This window comes from Oculina patagonica, chromosome 4 (assembly GCF_052425735.1).
Source record: "Oculina patagonica isolate OP01 chromosome 4, crgOcupat, whole genome shotgun sequence".
Lineage (NCBI taxonomy): Eukaryota > Metazoa > Cnidaria > Anthozoa > Scleractinia > Oculinidae > Oculina > Oculina patagonica.
In genome coordinates this window covers 29,200,665-29,210,213 of record NC_135761.1, presented here as the reverse complement: position 1 = coordinate 29,210,213, position 9,549 = coordinate 29,200,665, and the positions used below count along the sequence as shown (strand labels likewise).

Genomic DNA, 9,549 nt, shown 5'->3' with positions numbered 1-9,549 from the left:
CATTTGGGGCTATAGACATCCGCGACAACCTGAATGCTTATCGTAAACAAACTAGCATTTCCACAACCATGTACCATTATTTAAAGATAAGTTTTTCGTACAGTGGAGCTCAGTTGTGGATCGACTTCTTTAAGCGATTTAAAGGCAAATTGAGTCGCCACAGTTTTAAGTAAAACATTTAAATACGGCCTGTAAGATAAGCAACGTTCATTGTTTTGAATTTTATTCTACTATACTTGAAGTTAGGTTGGTAGTTACTTGATAATAAAGTTATCGTATCAGCAGTTCAACTTAACAGGATGAACACCTTGGTCGTGTGGCTGGTCTTCTTGATGGCTGCGGAGAGAAGTGTCAGTAAATTTACTGATTTTGAGAATGGTATGTTGTGGTCAAGTATTATAAGATGAAAGTATTATAAAAAAAGTCTCAAAGTCTGACGTTGTTTTTGGTAGAGTAAACCTTTTTTTTCATTTGAGAGGGCTCCACTGAAAACCGCTTTGGCGAGTTGGATTCGCTCATTTAAAACTATTATTATGATTAAGATTATGATGATGATGACGACGATAATGACTATGATAATGATTGTTGTTGTCATTGTTATTATTATTATTATTATTATTATTATTATTATTATTATTATTAAGTAGTTAGTTTTACTGTTGTCCTCTTTCGTTCACTTCTCATGTTTCTCCTTTTTTATCTTTTTATATTCAAAACTATTTTACAAATACAAATTTTCTCTCTCTTCATTCGACTGTAAGGGCAAAATAATGACTCATGGCCACATTTTGCCCTATTAAATTCACCAAAGTCCTCCAACTTTGCCCCGACAGGGGACTGGGGTACAGTTGGATTTATTTAAGAAAATTGTGTATTTTAGCCCCTTTTTCTTGTAACTGTTGCTAATTTAACTCTTGTTAGGTGTTGTCACTGGAGTATTGCTAGACAGAAGGTATAAGAAATGCATCAACTTTGGTCAACCGACACCTCTTCCAGACCAGGCATGCACAGAATGGAATCAAGAAACCGGCCGGTCTGAGCCCTTTTCACAGTGCACTGATAATATAGCGTTTTGGGACACCTCTAACTGTGCTACGGTGGACTTAGATCCAAACGGGTTAATCCGAGTATCCGGGTGGTGTGTTCATAGATTTAAAAGGGATCTCTTCAAGGTATAGAATGGGATTTGACTCTAATGCATCCCCTGAATGAAAACCCTCTTTTTCGACCAGACAGTTGACATGTCACGATACTACATACAATCCTCTCTAATTTACGTTATGAGTTAGTAAAATCGTAGTAGAGATAGTTCTAGTAAGCCGTAACCAAAGAGGGGGGTGAATAAATCTGAGTTCTCGGTTTCGACAGGGATAGCAGGAGGTAGCTATCATTCCGTTCCGTTCCATAGCCTCCATTTGGTGGCAAAATCGATATGCATAAATATTAGCCCGTAGACATCATCTGTTCTTAGAAGCGAACAGTTTTCCAAAGGTGCATCTCGGGAAAGACTGTGATCTTTGAGGAACAGATAATGTCCAAGGGCGAATAACACATTTCTGTTATTTGGGGATTTTAGTTGATTTTAAGTTAGTTTCCTTAAAAAAGTAACAAAATATCCTTCAACATCACAGGTCATTTTAGACAAAAATATAATATGCCCGCGCCTAAGGAGGGCGCTTTAGAGACCGTCCGTTTGCCGTTAATGTTGACATGTCAACCGCCTTTCAAACGTGAAGCATTTAACAACTTGCCAAATGCGACGTTTTTCTCGGAATAGGGTGGCTACAAAAATAGAATAGAATAGAATCCTCACTGTCGTACATGGTGTTTCGAACCGCCGTTCGAACTAGGTGGGGAGAGGTGGGTTGGCTTTTCTCAAATTTTAATCTCTGGGAGGGGCGATCAGTCGCGTGTGGCGCCTATCGCTGTAAAGAGGGTTGGCGCTTGTTTGAGGATCGAAGTTCAGTAATAACAATACTTCCGTTAAATAATTTTATTGCAATTGTTTTGACAGGCTCCCTGTGATACATGGGAAGACAATCAACAGTATGAAAACCTTGTCTATGCTTCCGTACAAGATGACGGGAGAATTCTCTTGAACGACGACGAATACTGCCTCACTAAATACAGAGACGATCCCAGGGTAATGGCTATTGACAAAACTCTCGAAATTAATTACCTCAACTATTGCCAGGTGAACGGAACTCGTTTCTATTTAAAAGGTTAGTATGATGAAATAACATCTTTTAAACGTTTAGTTGTAACCGCAAACAGATCAAATTTCATTTTTATTGTAGATCATTGAAAATAATACTATATTTCAGATACATTGTTTTACATTTTAATATAATTAATTGTAAATTTTTACCTTTTCTACCTACAGTTCATTCATTTATTCATTTATTTGTTCCGTTTTTAGCTACAGGCACGTCCTGGCTTGGTATTGCTCCCAAATCGGTAGTTACATATACTTTGTGCCATACCTTAGACAAGAGAGAGTGTACAGTAGCTGAAGTTTGCCCCGCAAGTCCTGGGAACCAAAGTGTCGCGGGCGTCACCGGTGAAAGCTCGAACAAAATTCTTGACATAGTAGGGAGGGTCTTCTTGAACCCTGCGACTTGCCAAGAAGCTCAGCTTTCGGGACCTACAGAAGAATTATGGGATGGCTTTGTGTGCTGTCCTAAAGATGAATTCCCGAGCCCCAAAGACTTCATCAGTGACGGTAAGTGATGGCTTTCTGAAAATGATCCCCTTCCCCGTCAACTGCCCGACAGTAGTGTAAGAATAAGAGTACTGCAACAGGGCGCATGCGTAAGGGCGTAAGGGGCGCACATGACGTTATAATCCCCCTGGGGGTGACGTAATTTCCTTTTTCGGAGGCTGACATCATCAGGTAGAGGGGCGTATGCGCAGGGGTGCAAGGGCGTTCATGACGTCATTTTCCACTGAGGGTGACTAATTATAGAGGATGACATAGTTTAAAAATAGATCGGATGATGTAATAGGATATTTTTAGAACATAACATCATGCAATGATACCCTGCCCCCTTTCGATTTATAGTAAAAAAAAAATAGTAGATAGAAATATTTTCCGAAAATTATGATTTTAGTAAGGGGACTTCATAACATGATAAAAAATAAAGCATTTGCATTTGATTTTATGAGGAGAAATATCAATCTGTATTCGCGATATCATGTGCCTAGATGATAAATTACTATTTATTCTTTAAAAAGTCGCTCAGCGTAGAAAAAGTTTCCTTCCAAAGTTGTGTAGTGAAAATGCGAAAAGTCTTTTCTCGCTATCGATCAGCAAATCGGAAAAAATAAAGGAACGATTCTTGTAATCCTTTCTCGTACGCGTGTATATTGCTCTTTAAAAACTAAAATAATTCAGTTATTAGCACTATTGTTTTTGTTAAATAAACGATCCTTAGTTTACTAATTTCAAAGTGTTTATTTCAAAATATGGCTTACCGGCCTGAATCCCGCTAATAAAAATAAAAGTTTTCAACGCTTAACAAGTAGAATGAGAAGTTTTGTCTACATCCTGAGCTAACTGAGCTTGATATTTACTAAATAATTGTTTGCTGTTCTTTGCAAAAACCACGAGTTTGTCTTTGAACAAGAGCGTAAACGATATTCTAGATGTGGAACAAAGAACTCTTTTAAAGGTATCTTTATCGGCCCAGATAAGATAAGAAACCGAATAATTTTATCCAAGAAGCGATACGGTTGCAAAACAGATCACCATAAGAGCCTTAATCTGTGATGTATTACGTCAATCTGTTTAAGTCAAAACACTCCGCGCGCAAAAGTGTGCCACGCGCTATTCTTTCTTACCAATACCGGTCATTTGAAGGCGAGAAGACGAGTGTGTTGTAATTGTCCGATCACTAATTGAGGGGCAAGATATCTTATAATGTTTATTAAAAATAAAACTAAACATCTGATATGTGTATAGTAATGTGAGCGTACGCGAGTCTGCGACTTTCGATAGCCTAATTTCTAGTCTATAACTTCTGTCCAAATTATTGAAGCGCATCTGAATATATTAACCGTCTAATTGTTTGTTGTCCTTTGAGAAATCGTGTTTGCGAGTTTGAACAAAGGCATAGCTTCTGTACTTTCAAATACATTTAGACGCACTGCACTGCCGAAAACTGTCTTTCAAAATCGCGAGTTGCGGTTCCCTTATACTATGTGTGGTTGTAATTCTTCAATGCAAAACCTATTTTAGCACATGTGAATTACCGACATTTGTCCAGGACAGTGCTCCAAAGCGGTAAAAAGGTATTGGAATTTGTTGATGCGTGGTTTACTTAACGCTTGAAGAAAATGGAACGCACTTTTAAAGGTATGAAAAGATTTGTTTAATCAGCACAGAGAAAAAAGAAATGGAAATATACTGATCCGCTCATTGTAGGCGCAATTCTCTGTCCTTTGTAAAAGCGTTTGATTCGATTTCGGTTTGTCGCTGTTTACTCTTCAGCTGAAATTGATAAGTTCAACTAACATGGAAATGTATTGGACTCTTTCGACAGTGAGAAAGTTTTCTTAAATTAGTAAAAAGCGAAAATAAGTTTCTGTGAGATTTAAGCACTATTAGCTCTTTTCTATTGTTACTGTCTGATATGTTTTGCATTTGACAATTTCTTACATCTACTGCCTTCTTGTAAAAGTAAAGGTGCTTTTATACCAAACAAAATAAAGAGAAAATAAGGTTTACTCAGTAATGACTCAACGTTATTCGAAACTTTAAAATGGAAAACGTTTAAAACATTTTGACAGTAAGAAAATTTACTTTAACGAAATGCAAATAAAGTGTTGTAAGGTTTGAGTGTGAATTTTTCGCTCTGATAATAACCCTTGGGAAAAGCATGTTAGTAAGGCCCTTAGTGTTAAGCGAAACCTCGAACTCTGGAAAAGCTTTAAGTTTAATTATTTTTTATGAAGTAAATAATAAGAGTTTTTAAGGAAATAAACTGAAGAGAATCACTTTTTTAATACACTGTTATTTATACAATAGCAGTTGACATTACATTCCTTCAAACAAAGATTGAAAAAACAGACTTAAAACTATATGTCCGTGTCATCCAACAGGAAATATTTATGCAAAAACATTACAGAGAAAGCCACCGTAGATGTTGAGGTGTTGTTATTTTAGACCGTTTGCTAGTCTTGTCTGTTTTTCGAATGCCTTTACTTCTGTTTTTCAATAAATCCTTTGATTTCCTTGGTGTGGATAACTGGTAGTTAATGTCAATGCCTTGTTGTTGAATAGACGGAGGTATGGTACACGCTTTAAGTTTTTGGCTGTTCTCAGTGTTTTGATAGATGATTACTTTTACTTTAGGTTGTAGTTTTGCTTCTTGTAGCCACTTTCTTCTTTGATTGTGATCCAGCTGATGAACATTAGTAAGATGGTTAGATAATTTCACGAGATATTTTGCTCCACATCCTGGGACCGGACAGTCTCGACAAACTCTTCTAACCATGTTAACGGCATGGAATATTGACGCAAATGACAGAATTTTGTTAATATCCCAAACTAATATAGACGCTACTGAAGGACAGAAAGGTCAAAATAAGAACAAAAAGGACAAAAGGAAAAAGGACATAATAAGGACAAAAAGGGCAAAGGAGACATCCGGGACATTTAAGCTTTGTAGTTTCTCTGCGAACGCGCCTGGAGGGAGCCCGCGTGTACCAAATTATCTTATCCTCTCTCTTCGTAAAAATCACTGATTAAAACGCCAGTCGTTTAGATTTCCGTGGTAAAGTTCGGATATCTATACTTTAAACTTCAATTTAAGAACGAAGACATTGTTTAGAACAAACAACCTAATAAAAACATAAACATTTTTCTTTCTCCAAGTTTTTTTTTAAGTTAAAATTTCCCCTTTAGACAAAAACATGGAAAATTGTAATATTTTTTTTTTCTAGGAAGACATTTTTCAACATAAAAAAATCTTTGAAGGTTTTTATCAAACTTTTTTTTTAACTAGGGTTATTCTGAGAAGTTAAGAAATTGTTTAGAACAAACAACCTAATTAAAAAAAAAGTTTGATAAAGGCATTCGAAAAACAGACAAGACTAGCAAACGGTCTAAAATAACAACACCTCAACATCTACGGTGGCTTTCTCTGTAATGTTTTTGCATAAATATTTCCTGTTGGATGACACGGACATATAGTTTTAAGTCTGTTTTTGCAATCTTTGTTTGAAAGAATGTAATGTCAACGGCTAAATTAAAGCGTATTAAAAGAAGAAATTGAGTGATTTTCTTCCGTTTGTTTCCTTAAAAACTCTTATTATTTACTTCATAAAAATTCCTTAAACTTTTCCAGAGTTCGAGGTTTCGCTGAACACAAAGGCCTTAGTAACATGCTTTTTCCAAGGGTTATTATCGGAGCGAAAAATTCACACTCAAACCTGTCAACAGTTCATTTACATTTCTTTAAAGTAAACTCTCTTACTGTCAAAACTTTCTAAAAGTTTTCCATTTCAAATGACGTTAAGATCATAAGATCGATAAATCATTTAACCAGTTTAGTGACCAAGTGCAAACAACGCCAAAAATAATCAAACTAACAATTATTACAAACAGCAAAATAGATTTACAATTGCGCTTACAATGACAGGGTCATTTTGATTTCATTCTGACTTTAATAATATATATGTTGAGTCAATACTGAGTAAACCTTATTTTATCTTTATTTAGTTGGGTGCGAACGGCTTTTACTAGAAGATAGCAGTAGAAGAAAGAAATTGTCAAATGCAAAACAAATCAGACAGAAACAATAGAAGCAAAGAGCTAGTAATGGTAAAATCTCGCAGAAACTCATTTTCGCTTTTTACTGATTTAAGAAAACTTTCTCACTGTCGAAAGAGTCCAATACATTTCCATTCCTCTTATTAAACAAATCTTTTCATACCTTTAAAAGTGCGTTCCGTTTTCCTCAAGCGTTACGTAAACCATGCATCAAGATCAACAAATTCCAATACCTCTCGCTCTTGCAAATACCTCTTTGTACCGCTTTGGAACACTGTCCTGGACAAATTTCGGTAATCTCTTGTCGTAAACTTGGGTTTTCGTTCAGGGAAAACCATTCAAAGTATAAAGAAATCTCAACTTGCGATTGTAGAAACTAAACGAATTTTAACAGTGCGCCTACATGTGTTTGAAAGTACGCTTTTGTTTACAAACACGGTTTCTCAAAGGACATCAAACAATTAGGCGTTCAAATATGTTCACTGATGCGCTTCAATGATTTGGACAGAAGTTATAGACTAGAAATTAGGCTATCGAAAGTCGCAGACTCGCGTACGCTCACATTACTATACACATATCAGATGTTTAGTTTTATTTTTAATAAACATTATAAGATATCTTGCCCCTCAATTAGTGATCGGACAATTACAACACACTCGTCTTCTCGCCTTCAAATGACCGGTATTGGTAAGAAAGAATAGCGCGTGGCACACTTTTGCGCGCGGAGTGTTTTGACTTAAACAGATTGACGTAATACATCACAGATTAAGGCTCTTATGGTGATCTGTTTTGCAACCGTATCGCTTCTTGGATAAAATTATTCGGTTTCTTATCTTATCTGGGCCGATAAAGATACCTTTAAAAGAGTTCTTTGTTCCACATCTAGAATATCGTTTACGCTCTTGTTCAAAGACAAACTCGTGGTTTTTGCAAAGAACAGCAAACAATTATTTAGTAAATATCAAGCTCAGTTAGCTCAGGATGTAGACAAAACTTTTCATTCTACTTGTTAAGCGTTGAAAACTTTTATTTTTATTAGCGGGATTCAGGCCGGTAAGCCATATTTTGAAATAAACACTTTGAAATTAGTAAACTAAGGATCGTTTATTTAACAAAAACAATAGTGCTAATAACTGAATTATTTTAGTTTTTAAAGAGCAATATACACGCGTACGAGAAAGGATTACAAGAATCGTTCCTTTATTTTTTCCGATTTGCTGATCGATAGCGAGAAAAGACTTTTCGCATTTTCACTACACAACTTTGGAAGGAAACTTTTTCTACGCTGAGCGACTTTTTAAAGAATAAATAGTAATTTATCGTCTAGACACTTGATATCGCGAATACAGATTGATATTTCTCCTCATAAAATCAAATCAAATGTTTATTTTTTATCATGTTATGAAATTCCCTTGCTAAAATCGTAATTTTCGAAAAATATTTCTATCTACTATTTTTTTTTTACTATAAATCGAAAGGGGGCAGGGTATCATTGCATGATGTTATGTTCTAAAAATATCCTATTACATCATCCTATCTATTTTAAACTATGTCATCCACTATAATTAGTCACCCTCAGTGGAAAATGACGTCATGAACGCCCTTGCACCCCTGCGCATACGCCCCTCTACCTGATGATGTCAGCCTCCGAAAAAGGAAATTATGTCACCCCCAGGGGGATTGTAACGTCATCTGCGCCCCTTGCGCCCTTACGCATGCGCCCTGTTGCAGTACTCTTATTCTTACACTACTCCCGACTCTTGACCAACAGTTCAACTCATCTGTTTTGAAGGTCAGTTGCAGAAAGTGCTATTTTGGCAAGCGGCTGGACTGGAAACAAGATTAGTCATTTTGGAATATAACGATTAGTGACTTAGCAGACTCAGCGACCGTCCGAGGAAGGCAAAGCTACTGTTAAATGCTACAAACATGTGAAAAAAGCCCTATCAGTACCTCGACCCCTGCCGCTCTCCCTCCCGCCCCTGTCCCAAACCCATCCAAACTCACGCTCATGTGTTATTTACCTACTAGAAGATGGTTTTCCATGTTCTATAAGAAAATAATGCACGCTTGAGGTCTATAAAAGCTGCTAGTGGATGCCCGAGCCGTCAGGCGAGGGCATTCAGCTGCTTTTCTAGACCTCAAAAGTGCATTATTTTTTTATAGGACATAGGAAAACCAACTTCTAGTGGGTTTAGAATAAAGCATTAAAAAGAGCACAGAACTTACAAGACTCGCGGCCGCTCACGGCATTTACAAACGCACGCAACATCGGTAAAAGTGAAAGTTTAGTTCATTCTTTTCTTTGGCGGCTTCTTTATCAATAAAACAAGATACCATTTCATTCATATTTCCTATTAAAAGTCCTTTCGAATTCTCCGACTACCAAAAGATTCTCACAAAGCCGACAAATCTAGTTGAAATATTTACGCATTCAAGTTTGGTTAAGCCTACTTCAATTTCATTCAAATGAAAAATTCTCCCGCGTTCGTTTCCGCAGCACGTTTTTCAAATTCGCCTCTAATTTCGATTTAAAAAGAACAAAAGTGGAGTGTTCTGTCTTCAGATTGTGGCTAAAAAAGGTTTCTTACCTCAAAGCGTTTCTAGAGTCCGGCTTGTTTTGCTAAATAATTTCCAATCAATTTCGGGCAGTTCACGACAAAATAGTGGCGTACACAACTCCAAAGATAAACAACAAATTTCAACGATTCTTTCTTCATCCGTCGCTTCCTTTGGCACTGTCTTACTTCCATTTAAGCAAGTAAAACGTTTTGATA

General features: G+C 36.5%; 1 protein-coding gene across 1 annotated transcript in view; it reads left to right on the top strand.

The window, feature by feature from the left end:
• The first annotated feature begins 299 nt into the window (after positions 1-299).
• Positions 300-9,549, top strand: part of LOC144648291 (uncharacterized) — a 21,538-nt gene continuing 12,288 nt past the window's right edge. The window contains exons 1-4 of the mRNA XM_078507902.1: positions 300-378; positions 922-1,172; positions 2,015-2,222; positions 2,420-2,722. Of these exons, the coding sequence (XP_078364028.1) occupies positions 300-378; positions 922-1,172; positions 2,015-2,222; positions 2,420-2,722 (841 nt within the window). The remainder of the gene's footprint in view (positions 379-921; positions 1,173-2,014; positions 2,223-2,419; positions 2,723-9,549) is intronic.